Source organism: Entelurus aequoreus, linkage group LG18, assembly GCF_033978785.1.
Source record: "Entelurus aequoreus isolate RoL-2023_Sb linkage group LG18, RoL_Eaeq_v1.1, whole genome shotgun sequence".
In the NCBI taxonomy this organism is placed as follows: domain Eukaryota; kingdom Metazoa; phylum Chordata; class Actinopteri; order Syngnathiformes; family Syngnathidae; genus Entelurus; species Entelurus aequoreus.
The window spans coordinates 35456482-35473749 of record NC_084748.1 but is presented as its reverse complement, the minus strand read 5'-3'; the positions used below and the strand labels follow the sequence as shown (position 1 = coordinate 35473749).

At 41.2% G+C, this 17268-nt stretch overlaps 1 protein-coding gene across 1 annotated transcript in view; it reads left to right on the top strand.

Annotated features, from left to right (window-relative positions):
* Positions 1–8018: 8018 nt before the first annotated feature.
* The window catches only part of gucy1a1 (guanylate cyclase 1 soluble subunit alpha 1), a 45324-nt gene continuing 36074 nt past the window's right edge, over positions 8019–17268 (top strand). The window contains exons 1-2 of the mRNA XM_062027068.1: positions 8019–8474; positions 15320–15381. Coding sequence (XP_061883052.1) covers positions 8163–8474; positions 15320–15381 — 374 coding nt within the window. The 5' untranslated portion in view covers positions 8019–8162. The remainder of the gene's footprint in view (positions 8475–15319; positions 15382–17268) is intronic.

Sequence of the window (17268 nt, the reverse complement as noted above, 5' to 3'; positions counted from 1 at the left end):
GAGCAATAAATTCTACCTCTGAATGACTTTAAAAATGCATTCAAAAACCGTCAACTATTTGTTATTTACGTTCCGTAACCTGTATGATAACCAAACTGTAGCGTCATTGTTATTGAAAGAGCGAACACAGAGGAACGCTTTTTCCATTGAGTAACACATCGGCGTGCTACAGTGTCAGCTGTAAAAGTTGACTATGGCAAGAGATAAGCCCGCTTCTACGTCAACACGAAATGCGTCTGACTTTGTAATGCACAACACAATGTGATAAGCCACCAATTTGTTCTTATTGAAAAATATGAACAATCATATTACTGTATCTGTAAAGTATTAGCCCACATTTCATGTTTTGTTTGCACACAGCTAGCCAGATGGCGTATGCTGCTGTCATGATACACGCATGACTGCGTGTATCATGATCAAGTGTGACTCCCCCGATGGACAATTGTCTGTTTGGTCCAGCCGCCCGACTTTTTTTTCTAGTTTATTTGGGTATCAAACAACAGAAGAATAAGTGATTATTACATTTTAACAGAAGTGTAGACAGAACATGTTAAAAGAGAAAGTAAGCAGATATTAACAGTAAATGAACAAGTAGATTAATAATTCATTTTAATAATTTTGACAAAATAATAGAATGATAAATGACACAATATGTTACTGCATACATCAGCAGACTAATTAGGGGCCTTTGTTTACTTACTACTAAAAGACAAGTTGTCTTGTATGTTCACTATTTTATTTAAGGACTTAACTGCGATAAGAAATATATGTTTAATTTAGTTTGTTTGTTTACGGACGGTAAAGCTCAGTTGGTAGAGTGGCTGTGGGTTCCAGGTTCGATCCCCGGGTCTGCCATCCTAGTCACTGCAGTTGTGTCCTTACCCACCTGCTCCCAGTGCCACCCACACTGGTTTAAAAATGTAACTTAGATAATGGGTTTCACAATGTAAAGCGCTTTGAATCACTAGAGAAAAGCACTATATAAATATAATTCACTTCACTACTTACTAATAAAAGACAAGTTGTCTTGTATGTTCACTATTTTATTTAAGGACTTAACTGTAAAAAGAAACATATGTTTAATTTACCCTAAGATTTATTTTTTTAAATAAAGCCAATAATGCAATTTTTTTGTGGTCCCCTATTTAGAAAAGTACCGAAAAGTATCGAAACAATTTTAGTTCCGGTACCGGTACCAAAATATTGGTATCGTTACAACACTACCCTGGACACATGAGGACTTTGAATATGACCAACGTATGATCCTGTAACGACTTGGTTTCGAATTGATACCCAAATTTGTGGTATCATCCAAAACTAATGTAAAGCATCAAACAACAGAAGAATAAGTGATTATTACATTTTACCAGAAGTGTAGATTTATTTATTAGCCTTTATTTAACCAGGTAAAATCCCATTGAGATCAAAGATCTCTTTTCCAAGGGAGACCTGGCCAAGAGGGCAGCAGCAAGGTTACATCAAAAACAGTAAACAAATACATAAAACATCCCATTTATGACATTAAAACTTGCTCACATAACACATGTGCATACAGACAAGGTAGACTGCAGTCCTTTCACAGAAGCTTTAAACTCATTCAACGTAACAAGGGTTTGAAGTTTAATATTTGATTGTAGGTTATTCCAAGCCTTCGCTGCTGAAAACCTAAATGCTTTCTTGCCCAGTTCAGTTCTTACTTTGGGGACGACAAATTGCAGAACATTCATTGAACGAAGATTGTGACTTCCTTGTTTCTTTGTTAAAAGACAAGACAGATAAGATGGAGTGATACCCAGAATGGTTTTGTAGATGAAAACATACCAATGATTGAGGCGTCGAGCACATAAAGATGTCCAGTTAACCATTGAGTATAATACGCAATGGTGAGTAAGGGGTAGATAAAAGATAAAAGAGAAAGTAAGCAGATATTAACAGTAAATGAACAAGTAGATTAATAATTAATTTTAATAATGTTGACAAAATAATAGAATGATAAATGATACAATATGTTACTGCATACGTCAGCAGACTAATTAGGAGCCTTTGTTTGCTTACTTACTACTAAATGACAAGTTGTCTTGTATGTTCCCTATTTTATTTAAGGACTTAACTGCGATAAGAAACATACGTTTGATTTAGTTCGTTTGTTTACGGACGGTATAGCTCAGTTGGTAGAGTGGCTGTGGGTTCCAGGTTCGATCCCCGGGTCTGCCATCCTAGTCACTGCAGTTGTGTCCTTACCCACCTGCTCCCAGTGCCACCCACACTGGTTTAAAAATTAAACTTAGATAATGGTTTTCACAATGTAGAGCGCTTTGAATCACTAGAGAAGAGCGCTATATAAATATAATTCACTTCACTACTTACTATCCATCCATAAAAGACAAGTTGTCTTGTATGTTCACTATTTTATTTAAGGACTTAAAGGCCTACTGAAACCCACTACTACCGACCACGCAGTCTGATAGTTTATATATCAATGATGAAATCTTAACATTGCAACACATGCCAATACGGCCGGGTTAACTTATAAAGTGCAACTTTAAATTTCCCGGGAAATATCCGGCTGAAAACGTCTCGGTATGATGACGTTTGCGCGTGACGTCACGGATTGTGCGGAAGTATTGGGACACCATTGTGTCCCAATACAAACAGCTCTGTTTTCATCACAAAATTCCACAGTATTCTGGACATCTGTGTTGGTGAATCTTTTGCAATTTGTTCAATTAACAATGGAGACTGCAAAGAAGAAAGCTGTAGGTGGGATCGGTGTATTAGCGGCTGGCTACAGCAACACAACCAGGAGGACTTTGAGTTGGATAGCAGACGCGCTACCGTGAGTACACAGCTTTCTTCCAAACATTTGATCGCTTGCCCGTCCGTGCGTGCCGCTATGTGCATGTCACGTAACTTTGGGGAAATATATGTGCTGTATGAACTTTGGGGAGGTGAACGGTACTTTGGGACTGAGTGTGTTGTGCGGGTGTTTGAGTTGTATTTGTCACGACTTGGTCTATGGCGTGGTTTGCTCTCCCGTGGTGCAAAAGAATTGGAACGAACGTGGCGTGCAGGTAAAGACATAGTTTAATTATTACTATAAACTCAAACAAAAGGTACAAACAAAAGGCGCTCACAGAGGAGGTAAAAAACTTGACTAGGAAAACAAAAGGCGCGCACAATGGCGGAGAACTATGAACATTAAACAAACAAAAACTTACGTGACAAGAGATGAAACAAGAACTAACGTGACAAGGAACTGTGGACATGGCATGAATGGGTGGTGTCGCCAGGACGAACAACAGAAACAGAAAAGCCTATATAGTGACATGAAAAGTGAAAACAGGTGCGTGACTAACTGTGAACAGGTGCATGACATGACTGTGAAAACGTGAGACAGGTGTGTGTGAGTCCAAACGTGGAACAGGTGAAACTAATGGTTGCTATGGTGACAAACAAAACCAGGAAGTGAAACCAGGAACTAAGGAAGTGTCCAAAAAACAAAACAGCACATGGCCAAACAAAAACATGAACACAGACATGACAGAACCCCCCCCTTACGGACAGATCCCAGATGGCCAAAAACAAAAAACAGGATCAAGAGTCATGGGAGGGGGGGAGGGGGACATGGCGGTGGGTCGCCAGACCAGGTGTCCCCGAATCCACCGGGGCAGAGTCAGGTGGCGGCGGCGGGTAGACCGCCGCTGAACCTGACGAGGTGGGCGACCTGGGAATGGCCACATTCGTGGCAGACGAGGAGGTCGGCGCACCTGGCGTGGCGGACGCCCATGGAAAGGCCACATCCTTGGCCGACGAGGAGGTGGGCGCGTTGTCGTGGCAGGCGGCGAAGCTTGGCGTGGTGCGTCAGGCGGCGAAGCTTGGCGTGGTGCGTCAGGCGGCGAAGCTTGGCGTGGCGGGTCTTGACGAGGGTCTTGGTCTTGGCATGGGTCTTGGTCTTGGTCTTGGCGAGGGTCTGGGTCTTGGTCTTGGACTTGGTCTTGGCGTGGTTGGTCTTGGTCTTGGACTTGGCGTGGTTGGTCTTGGTCTTGGACTCGGCGTGGTTGGTCTTGGTCTTGGCGTAGTTGGTCTTGGACTTGGTCTTGGTGTGGCTGTGCTTGGACTTGGTCTTGGTTTGGGTCACTTGGCGGGTCTTGGTCTTGGTCACTTGGCGGGTCTTGGTCTTGGTCACTTGGCGGGTCTTGGTCTTGGTCACTTGGCGGGTCTTGGTCTTGGTCACTTGGCGGGTCTTGGTCTTGGTCACTTGGCGGGTCTTGGTCTTGGCTTTGGTCTTGGCGTGGGACAGCCACGGGCGGCACTTGGCGGCGTGGGGCAGCCACGGGCGGCACTTGGCGGCGTGGGGCAGCCACGGGCGGCACTTGGCGGCGTGGGGCAGCCACGGGCGGCACTTGGCGGCGTGGGGCAGCGACTGGCGGCACTTGGCGTCGTGAAGCTGCGACTGGCGGCACTTGGCGTCGTGAAGCTGCGACTGGCGGCACTTGGCGTCGTGAAGCTGCGACTGGCGGCGCTTGGCGTGGAGCAGGTACTGGTGGCGCTTGGCGTGGAGCAGGTACTGGTGGCGCTTGGCGTGGAGCAGGTACTGGTGGCGCTTGGCGTGGAGCAGGTACTGGTGGCGCTTGGCGTGGAGCAGGTACTGGTGGCGCTTGGCGTGGAGCTGGGCGTGGAGCAGGTGGCTCTTGGCATGGTCGAAAAACTGGTGGTGGCGGCCGTGCTGGTGGCTGTGGCTTGGCAGGTCGAAAGACAGGTGGTGGGGGTCGTGCTGGTGGCTGTGGCTTGGTAGGTCGAAAGACAGGTGGTGGGGGTCGTGCTGGAGGCTGTGTCTTGGCGTGACGAAAGACTGGTGGTGGGGGTCGTGCTGGTGGCTGTGGCTTGGCAGGTCGAAAGACAGGTGGTTGTGGTCGTGCTGGAGGCTGTGGCTTGGCGTGACGATGCTGAGCCACCCCACCTGAACAATTCCCAGCCCTAGCCCCCCCCTCAAGGAGCGGATCCCAGACGCGCTCCCCGCGGTCTGGAACCGTCTTTTGGGGTGGGCGGAGGGGGTTCAGGAGGAGGGCAGAATCCTCCCCTCTAAATTGTCCAAAAGGTCTTTCGTTCCCCCCCACCTGGGCTTTTGTGGGTGAAAAAAAAATTCTGACTTGGGCGTGGCATGAGTCCTGGGGGGCGGGGCATGAAAATTGGGTGACTGTGATTGACAGGATCTGATTTCTAAAAACATGTCTTGGTAATATTTAATCATGGATTTAGAGTCTTTGGTTGGATGTGGCTGACAAGAAAAAGAGTTCAGGGGAAAAAAATCCATGACGTCACCCACTGGCAGCGGCGTGACGTCGTCCTGGGGAAGCCGGGCTGGCTGCAGCTCGTTTCCGCCCGGAGGGGGAGGAGCTTGCGGGAACGATGCGTCCTTTCCAATGCTTGTGGAAGCCCTCCCTGACGTCCTTCGTTGGGAGCGGCGCTTCCGGGACTGCGGTGACGCAGCGCCATCCTCGGACCAAAGGGAGCTGATCGGCACCAGTTTGCCGGTCGGACCCCACATGAGATCCCTGCGCTCCATGGGGGAATGGCGGAGTGTCTCGGCTTCCATGGCGCGCAGGACCTCCCACGTTACCTCGTCAAAATTGTCCCATTTTTTTGCGGGAGAGCTCTCGTGCTGGCGACATCTGTCACGACTTGGTCTATGGCGTGGTTTGCTCTCCCGTGGTGCAAAAGAATTGGAACGAACGTGGCTTGCAGGTAAAGACATAGTTTAATTATTACTATAAACTCAAACAAAAGGTACAAACAAAAGGCGCTCACAGAGGAGGTAAAAAACTTGACTAGGAAAACAAAGGGCGCGCACAATGGCGGAGAACTATGAACATTAAACAAACAAAAACTTACGTGACAAGAGATGAAACAAGAACTAACGTGACAAGGAACTGTGGACATGGCATGAATGGGTGGTGTCGCCAGGACGAACAACAGAAACAGAAAAGCCTATATAGTGACATGAAAAGTGAAAACAGGTGCGTGACTAACTGTGAACAGGTGCATGACATGACTGTGAAAACGTGAGACAGGTGTGTGTGAGTCCAAACGTGGAACAGGTGAAACTAATGGTTGCTATGGTGACAAACAAAACCAGGAAGTGAAACCAGGAACTAAGGAAGTGTCCAAAAAACAAAACAGCACATGGCCAAACAAAAACATGAACACAGACATGACAGTATTGGTGGGTTATATGGACGGGAGGGGGGAGGTGTTTGTTATGCGCGATTAATTTGTGGCATATTAAATATAAGCCTGGTTGTGGCTAATAGAGGGGACGGCGTGGCGAAGTTGGTAGAGTGGCTGTGCCAGCAATCTGAGGGTTGGTGGTTACTGGGGTTCAATCCCCACCTTCTACCATCCTAGTCATGTCCGTTGTGTCCTTGGGCAAGACACACTTCACCCTTGCTCCTGATGGCTGCTGGTTAGCGACTTGCATGGCAGCTCCCGCCATCAGTGTGTGAATGTGTGTGTGAATGGGTGAAGGTGGAAATAGTGTCAAAGCGCTTTGAGTACCTTGAAGGTAGAAAAGCGCTATACAAGTATAACCCATTTATCATTTATCATTTATATATACACTACCGTTCAAAAGTTTGGGGTCACATTGAAATGTCCTTATTTTTGAAGGAAAAGCACTGTACTTTAAAGAAATACACTCTATACATTGCTAATGTGGTAAATGACTATTCTAGCTGCAAATGTCTGGTTTTTGGTGCAATACCTACATAGGTGTATAGAGGCCCATTTCCAGCAACTATCACTCCAGTGTTCTAATGGTGCAATGTGTTTGCTCATTGGCTCAGAAGGCTAATTGATGATTAGAAAACCCTTGTGCAATCATGTTCACACATCTGATAACTGTTTAGCTCGTTACAGAAGCTACAAAACTGACCTTCCTTTGAGCAGATTGAGTTTCTGAAGCATCACATTTGTGGGGTCAATTAAACGCTCAAAATGGCCAGAAAAAGATAACTTTCATCTGAAACTCGACAGTCTATTCTTGTTCTTAGAAATTAAGGCTATTCCACAAAATTGTTTGGGTGACCCCAAACTTTTGAACAGTAGTGTATGTCTTGTGTTTATTTACTGTTTTAGTCATTCCCAGCTGAATATCAGGTCCCACCCGCCTCTCACAGCATCTTCCCTATCTGAATCGCTTCCACTGCCCTCTAATCCTTCACTCTCACTTTCCTCATCCACAAATCTGTCATCCTCGCTCAAATTAATGGGGTAAACGTGTCTTTCTCGGTCCGAATCGCTCACGCTGCTGGCGTCCATGATTGAAAACAATGCGCAGATGTGAGGAGCTCCACAACCTGTGACGTCACGCTACTTCCGGTAAAGGCAAGGCTTTTTTTTTATCAGCGACCAAAAGTTGCAAACTTTATCGTCGATGTTCTCTACTGAATCCTTTCAGCAAAAATATGGCAATATCGCGAAATGTATGACACATAGAATGGATCTGCTATCCCCGTTTAAATAAGAAAATCTCATTTCAGTAGGCCTTTAACTGCAATAAAAATGTACCCTAAGGTTTATTTTTTTAAATAACGCCAACAATGCAATTTTTTTGTGGTCCCCTTTATTTGGAAAAGTACCGAGGAGTACCGAAATATTTTTAGTACGCGGTACCAAAAAATATTGGTATCGTTACAACACTATTTGGAAGAAATGTGGACTCGTCACATTGGGGGCAGGTCATGCGAGATTGTGCAGGTGTCCCTAATGTTGTGTCCGCGGAGGGCGCACGCATGACGCGAAGATGGAATGAAAAATGAATAAAAGTGCGCTTGAGAAGTCGGCTGGAAATAATGTCTCGGTGCTGATAGGACGAGGACGCCGACCTCCACCAGCCGTGCGTGCGCCTGGATTGGCCTGCGGCTCCTCACCCCCCCCCCCCCCCCCCCCCTCCTCCTTCAGCTTCTTGGCTTCTCTTTTTTTTTTTTGGTGGCGATCTCGCCCAGACATCATCAGTCCAAGCAGCTTCCAGTGCATGTTCCATCGCCTTCTAAATACACCTCCTGGAGGAGGAGGAGGCTGATGATGATGATGGTGATGATGATGATGGTGCGCACGACCATGGTCCCCATGCACGCTTGCCGAGGGACGTCGCGGCAGTGAAGATGTTCTGCGCCAGGCTGAAGGAACTTCAAATATCCGGAGAGTGTCCCTTCTCCAAAAGCCGCCAGCAGCAGCACCATCGTCACCAGCAGGAGCATGAGGATGAGGAGGAGGAGGAGGAGGGCGAGAAGAAGAAGGGAGCAGAATTGGGGGAAAGCTCCGCAGCAGCAGCAGGCGACGCCTGCACAGCGGGGGTCTTGCCCGTTTCTGACGGCAAAAAAGACGAGGAGGATCCACTCCGGGCGAGGAGCAGCCGAGGCAAAGTTAACCTACATACGCTCGGGGAGAGCATCCGCAAACTGGCATGTCCCGAGGTGAGTGCAAACATGCATGGAACATATATCATTTTGGTAACACTTTAGCATGGGGAACATATTCTAAGTAACAAAGACTTAATTTACAGTTATTTGGACACTACACTGTAAAAAAAATAATCCTATTTTTATGGTTTAATTTACTCTACATTTCTACTGTAATTTTCTATTTTTTTTAAATAGTTTATAAAACTGTAGAATTGAAGACATTATCTGTAAATAAACAATCCGCCTGTTATTTTAGGTAATATGCCAGTAATGACAAACAATGTATATTTTTTTTACAGAAAAATACCAAATTAATTATACATAGCATTTTCTGTTTTCTTAAATTACTTTCAAATTCATGTAACATTACAGTAATTATCTTTCATTGAATATGTAGCTTGTTATATAAAAGTCTATGTCCGTACTAGAATGAAGGTATTTTTCTGCAGAACTGTTTGCATCGTCACTTTATTAAAGGTGGTTGATTTGAACAATTCAGAAAAAATCTGTAAAATAATGGTATATTTCTGTGGAACTGCCAGTATTGTCACTTCATTAAAGGTGTTTCATTGTAATAATTTGGAAAAACTCTGTAGAATAAAGGTATTTTTCTGCAGAACTGTTTGCATCGTCACTTTATTAAAGGTGGTTGATTTTAACAATTCAGAAAAAAATCTGTAAAATAATGGTATTTTTTCTGTGGAACTGCCTGCATTGTCACTTCATTAAAGGTGTTTCATTGTAATAATTTGGAAAAACTCTGTAGAATAAAGGTATTTTTCTGCAGAACTGTTTGCATCGTCACTTTATTAAAGGTGGATGATCTTAATAATTTAGTAAAAATCTGTAAAATAATGGTATTTTTTCTGTGGAACTGCCAGCATTGTCACTTCATTAAAGGCGTTTGATTGTAATAATTTGGAAAAACTCTGTAGAATAAAGGTATTTTTCTGCAGAACTGTTTGCATCGTCACTTTATTAAAGGTGGTTGATCTTAACAATTCAGAAAAAAATCTGTAAAATAATGGTATTTTTTCTGTGGAACTGCCAGCATTGTCACTTCATTAAAGGTGTTTCATTGTAATAATTTGGAAAAACTCTGTAGAATAAAGGTATTTTTCTGCAGAACTGTTTGCATCGTCACTTTATTAAAGGTGGTTGATTTTAACAATTCAGAAAAAATCTGTAAAATAATGGTATTTTTTCTGTGGAACTGCCAGCATTGTCACTTCATTAAAGGTGTTTCATTGTAATAATTTGGAAAAACTCTGTAGAATAAAGGTATTTTTCTGCATAACTGTTTGCATCGTCACTTTATTAAAAGTGGTTGATCTTAACAATTCAGAAAAAATCTGTAAAATAATGGTATATTTCTGTGGAACTGCCAGCATTGTCACTTCATTAAAGGTGTTAGAATTGTAATAATTTGGAAAAACTCTGTAGAATAAAGGTATTTGTCTGCAGAACTGTTTGTATCGTCACTTTATTAAAGGTGGATGATCTTAATAATTTAGTAAAAATCTGTAAAATAATGGTATTTTTCTGTGGAACTGCCAGCATTGTCACTTCATTAAAGGTGTTTCATTGTAATGATTTGGAAAAACTCTGTAGAATAAAGGTATTTTTCTGCAGAACTGTTTGCATCGTCACTTTATTAAAGGTGGTTGATCTTAACAATTCAGAAAAAATCTGTAAAATAATGGTATATTTCTGTGGAACTGCCAGTATTGTCACTTCATTAAAGGCGTTTGATTGTAATAATTTGGAAAAACTCTGTAGAATAAAGGTATTTTTCTGCAGAACTGTTTGCATCGTCACTTTATTAAAAGGTGGTTGATCTTAACAATTCAGAAAAAAATCTGTAAAATAATGGTATTTTTTCTGTGGAACTGCCAGCATTGTCACTTCATTAAAGGTGTTTCATTGTAATGATTTGGAAAAACTCTGTAGAATAAAGGTATTTTTCTGCAGAACTGTTTGCATCGTCACTTTATTAAAGGTGGTTGATCTTAACAATTCAGAAAAAATCTGTAAAATAATGGTATTTTTTCTGTGGAACTGCCAGTATTGTCACTTCATTAAAGGCGTTTCATTGTAATAATTTGGAAAAACTCTGTAGAATAAAGGTATTTTTCTGCAGAACTGTTTGCATCGTCACTTTATTAAAGGTGGTTGATCTTAACAATTCAGAAAAAATCTGTAAAATAATGGTATATTTCTGTGGAACTGCCAGTATTGTCACTTCATTAAAGGTGTTTCATTGTAATAATTTGGAAAAACTCTGTAGAATAAAGGTATTTTTCTGCAGAACTGTTTGCATCGTCACTTTATTAAAGGTGGTTGATTTTAACAATTCAGAAAAAAATCTGTAAAATAATGGTATTTTTTCTGTGGAACTGCCTGCATTGTCACTTCATTAAAGGTGTTTCATTGTAATAATTTGGAAAAACTCTGTATAATAAAGGTATTTTTCTGCAGAACTGTTTGCATCGTCACTTTATTAAAGGTGGTTGATTTTAACAATTCAGAAAAAATCTGTAAAATAATGGTATTTTTTCTGTGGAACTGCCAGTATTGTCACTTCATTAAAGGTGTTAGAATCGTAATAATTTGGAAAAACTCTGTAGAATAAAGGTATTTTTCTGCAGAACTGTTTGCATCGTCACTTTATTAAAGGTGGTTGATTTGAACAATTCAGAAAAAATCTGTAAAATAATGGTATTTTTTCTGTGGAACTGCCAGCATTGTCACTTCATTAAAGGTGTTTCATTGTAATAATTTGGAAAAACTCTGTAGAATAAAGGTATTTTTCTGCAGAACTGTTTGCATCGTCACTTTATTAAAGGTGGTTGATCTTAACAATTCAGAAAAAATCTGTAAAATAATGGTATTTTTTCTGTGGAACTGCCAGCATTGTCACTTCATTAAAGGTGTTTCATTGTAATAATTTGGAAAAACTCTGTAGAATAAAGGTATTTTTCTGCAGAACTGTTTGCATCGTCACTTTATTAAAGGTGGTTGATCTTAACAATTCAGAAAAAAATCTGTAAAATAATGGTATATTTCTGTGGAACTGCCAGTATTGTCACTTCATTAAAGGCGTTTGATTGTAATAATTTGGAAAAACTCTGTAGAATAAAGGTATTTTTCTGCAGAACTGTTTGCATCGTCACTTTATTAAAGGTGGTTGATCTTAACAATTCAGAAAAAATCTGTAAAATAATGGTATATTTCTGTGGAACTGCCAGTATTGTCACTTCATTAAAGGTGTTTCATTGTAATAATTTGGAAAAACTCTGTAGAATAAAGGTATTTGTCTGCAGAACTGTTTGTATCGTCACTTTATTAAAGGTGGTTGATCTTAATAATTTAGTAAAAATCTGTAAAATTACGATATTTTTCCGCAAAACGTTTCATGAAAATTTCTGTAAATATGTTTTTGATCATTATTTGGTTTACAATGTTTTACTTTAATTTTATGGTTTTCGTTTGGCAGCCGTAGCTGCCATGCAGTAGATGACCGTTTTTTTACAGAATTTATTTTTACAGTGTAGGGCAACATATAAGGGTGTTAGGGCTACTAATAAGTAGAGATGTCCGATAATGGCTTTTTTGCCCATATCCGATATTCCGATATCGTCCAACTCTTAATTACAGATATCAACCGATACCGATATATACAGTCGTGGAATTAACACATTACTATGCCTAATTTTGTTGTGATGCCCCAATGGATGCATTAAACAATGTAACAAGGTTTTCCAAAATAAATCAACTCAAGTTATGGAAAAAAATGCCAACATGGCACTGACATATTTATTATTGAAGTCACAAAGTGCATTATTTTTTTTAACATGCCTCAAAACAGCAGCTTGGAATTTGGGACATGCTCTCCCTGAGAGAGAATGAGGAGGTTGAGGTGGGCGGGGTTGGGGGGGGGGGGAGAGGGTAGTGTATATTGTTGCGTCCCGGGAGAGTTAGTGCTGCAAGGGGTTCTGGGTATTTATTCTGTTGTGTTTATGTTGTGTTTTGGTGCGGATGTTCTCCCAAAATGTGTTAGTCATTCTTGTTTGGTGTGGGTTCACAGTGTGGCGCATATTTGTAACAGTGTTAAAGTTGTTTATACGGTCACCCTCAGTGTGGCCTGTATGGCTGTTGAACAAGTATGCCTTGCATTCACTTGTGTGTGTGAAAAGCCAAAGATATTATGTGATTGAGTAGGCACGCAAAGACAGTGCCTCTAAGGCATGGGTGTCAAACTCTGGCCCGTGGGCCAAATTTGTGTAATTTCATTTAGCCATTGAGGCAATATCAAATTAACACTAGAGCTGGCCCGCCGATTATATACAGCGGCGGTGCCGTGGTAACACTGCATTCACCGCTAATTGTCATACTTGCCAACCCTCCCGGTAGACTCACAAATTTCAGTGCCCCTCCCGAAATTCGTCACGTCCGCTTTTCATCCACTCCAACGAGCGCTGGCCCAGTCACATAATATGCGCGGCTTCTGCACACACACACAAGTGAATGCAATGCATACTTGATCAACAGCGATACAGGTTACACTGAGGGTGTCCGTACAAACAACTTTAACACTGTTAGAAATAAACGCCACACTGTGAATCCACACCAAACAAGAATGACAAACACATTTCGGGAGAACATCCGCACCGTAACACAACACACAACAGAACAAATACCCAGAACCCTTTGCAGCACTAACTCTTCCGGGACGCTACAGGGTGTGTGTGTGTGTGTGTGTATTTTGTAGCGTCCCGGAAGAGTTAGTGCTGCAAGGGGTTCTGGGTATTTGTTCTGTTGTGTTTATGTTGTGTTACGGTGCGGTTGTTCTCCCGAAATGTGTTTGTCATTCTTGTTTGGTGTGGGTTCATAGTGTGGCGCATATTTGTAACAGTGTTAAAGTTGTTTATACGGTCACCCTCAGTGTGACCTGTATGGCTGTTGACCAAGTATGCCTTGCATTCACTTGTGTGTGTGAAAAGCCGTAGATATTATATGATTGGGCCGGCACGCAAAGGCAGTGCCTCTAAGGCACGCCCCCAATATTGTTGTCTGGGTGAAAATCGGGAGAGATTCGGGAGAATGGTTGCCCCGGGAGATTTTCGGGAGGGGCACTGAAATTCGGGAGTCCCCGGGAAAATCGGGAGGGTTGGCAAGTATGACTGGGAGACGCAACTGCTCTGTACTTCTCCCTACGTCCGTGTACCACTCCGTACAGCGGCGTTTTAAAAAGTCATGAATTTTACTTTTTGAAACCGATACCGATAACTTCCGATATTACATTTTAAAGCATTTATCGGCCAATAATATCGGACATCTCTACCATTAAGCAATAATTCTGAGGTTATTGAGGGAAGACTCTTAGTTAATGGCTTATAATAAGGCCATGCATGGGGCGGTATAGCTCGGTTGGTAGAGTGGCCGTGCCAGCAACTTGAGGGTTCCAGGTTTGATCCCTGCTTCTGCCAACCTAGTCACTGCCGTTGTGTCCTTGGGCAAGACACTTTACCCACCTGCTCCCAGTGCAACCCACACTTTAAAAATGTAACTTAGACATTGGGTTTCACAATGTAAAGTGCTTTGAGTCACTAGAGAAAAGTGCTATACAAATATATAATTCAATGCGGGATAAGGCATTAATAAGTACCTAATAATGACTAATTAAGAGCCAGTATGTTACTAAGTTGCATGTTAATTAGCAACTAATTAATGGTGAATATGTTCCCTAGTGCAGTGTTTTTCAACCTTTTTTGAGCCAAGGCACATTTTTTGCGTTGAAAAAAATCCAGAGGCACACCACCAGCAGAAATCATTAAAAAACGAAACACAGTTTACAGTAAAAAGTCGTTGTCGCAATTGTTGGATATGAATTCAAACCATAACCAAGCATGCATCACTAAAGCTCTTGTCACATCACGCTGTGACTTATTTGGAGTTTTTTTTTAATGTTTTCCTGTGTGTAGTGTTTTAGTTCTTGTCTTACACTCCTATTTTGGTGGCTTTTTCTCTTTTTTTGGTATTTTCCTGTAGCAGTTTCATGTCTTCCTTGGAGCGATATTTCCCGCATCTACTTTGTTTTTATCCTTCTTTGTGGGCACATTGTCAATTGTCGTGTCATGTTCGGATGGACATTGTGGACGCCGTCTTTGCTCCACAGTAAGTCTTTGCTGTCGTCCATCATTCTGTTTTTGTTTACTTTGTAGCCAGTTCAGTTTTAGTTTTGTTCTGCATAGCCTTCCCTACGCTTCAATGCCTTTTTCTTAGGGGCACTCACCTTTTGTTTATTTTTGGTTTAAGCATTAGATACCCTTTAACCTGCACGCTGCCTCCCGCTGTTTCCGACATCTACAAAGCACCTACTGCCACCTACTGATATGGAAGAGTATTACATGGTTACTCTGCCGAGCTCTAGACAGCACCGACACTCAACAACACATCATTTGCAGACTATAATTACTGGTTTGCAAAAAATATTTCTTACCCAAAATAGGTGAATTTAGATCATCTCCCACGGCACAGCAGACTGTATCTCACGCTAGTGTGCCGCGGCACAGTGGTTGAAAAACACTGCCCTAGTGTGTGAACGTGAGTGTGAATGTAGTCTGTCTATCTGTGTTGGCCCTGTGATGAGGTGACGACTTGTCTAGGGTGTACCCCGCCTTCCGCGGGAATACAGCTGAGATAGGCTCCAGCGACCCCAAAAGTGACAAGTGGTAGAAAATGGATGGATGGATGGATGTTACCCATACTAAAGTGTTACCATTTTATTTTTTATTTTTTTATGATTATTCCTCTTCATAATGTTGGTATCTCGATCTTTCAACCTTATGATGCAGTTTCAGAGGCTGCACAGCGCCCTGCAAAGAATGATGAGAGTTCAAGCCAGGGATTCTGAAAGGTAATGTCATATTCTCTTTTGTTTTTCAAACACATTTTTAAGGCCGAAAACCATCCAGAAAACTACTGCATATTAAAATAAATTAAATGATTACAGTCATAGGCGCCAATCTACATTTCTGCCAGTGGGTGCTCGGTGTGTGTGTGTATTAGTGTTGTCCCGATACCAATATTTTGGTACCGGCGCCGGTACCAAAAGTATTTAGATACTTTTCGGTACTTTTCTAAATAAAAAGGACCACAAAAAATTTCATTATTGGCTTTATTTTAACAAAAATCTTAGGGTACATTAAACATATATTTCTTATTGCAAGTTTGTCCTTAAATAAAATAGTGAACATAAAAGACAACTTGTCTTTTAGTAGTAAGTGAACAAACAAAGGCTCCTAATTAGTCTGCTGACATATGCAGTAACATATTGTGTCATTTATCATTCTATTATTTTGTCAACCTTATTAAGGACAAGTGGTAAAACATTAATTATTAATTTACTTGCTCATTTACTGTTAATATCTGCTTACTTTCTGTTTCAACATGTTCTATCTACACTTCTGTTAAAATGTAATAATCACTTATTCTTCTGTTGTTTGATACTTTACATTAGTTTTGGAGGATACCGCAAATTTAGGTATCAATCCGATACCCAGTCGTTAGAGGATCATACATTGGTCATGTTCAAAGTCCTCATGTGTCCAGGGAAAATATTTCCTGAGTTTATAAACATAATATACATTAAAAAAAAAACGAAAGAACATTTTTTGATGTTAAAAAATATCGATGGCACACTGCCACCCTTAGTGTGACATGTATGGCTGTTGACTAAGTATGCCCTTCATTCGCTCTTGTGCAGAGTGTTCAAAGTCAGGATGATTGTGACATTAGTTTATAATCGGGCACAATGAAGTCTTGGTTAGACTTGTTGTATTATAGAATATGTGACTTGTGACTTTTTATTATGTAAAACGGTCCAAACTCGCTACAAAATTAATGTCAACAAGATTGATTATGCAAAAATTATTTCATAAATTGAAAGTCGCCATCAATCCCACGTAGGTGCCCGGCATTATCCGTGGGTGCTCAGGCCCCGAAGCACCCACGGGATTGGCGCCTATGATTACAGTAACCCTAATAATAGATTCTAATTATACATGTTCATAACTAGAGCATACAAATCAGTTTACGAGCTTCTAGATATGCTTTTTAAAATTATAAGCGCCCGACGGACATGAAATACACTGTAAAGAAAAATTACCAGGATTTCAAAGCAGTATTTTTCTACAGTAATCAAAATGTACTGTGCATTACAACAACTAACTGTAAACATTACAATATATATTTATTTTTCCACAAAACTGAAAAAGTGGCTTAAGGAAAATCGGAAGTGTGAGAACTATATGTTAATATAAATAAGTGTAAATGGTGTTGTTTCAAGTCTAGGGGACCCTCAGAATGCTAATTTTTTTTATTTAGAATGCCATAAACAGTTTTTATGATCTAGCTATGAAAATATTCAATTTGTAATTACCAATTCCTACTTTTGTGAAAATTCAGTCATACATTTCCGGAACCAATTAACTGGAATAAGAGAGGAAAATGTCTGCTTAAAAAAAAAAACGCAATAGAGTGAAGCTGCAAACCTTGAAGGGACTGTACGTAAAAATAAACACTGACAAACATATTTTTGCTTAGCATAAAATAAGGAATAGCCACAGTTGCACTGTACAAGAGTCAAACACTGCCTTTAACAATAATGCTGTTAAATGATCATAATAAGATTAATCACTGGTTGTTGGGGATTCATTTTGATTAATGAGGATCAAATAGCATTAATTTTTTATACATAATAGCAATAATAATTTATAATAATTGTGTTTCATTTCACATGAGC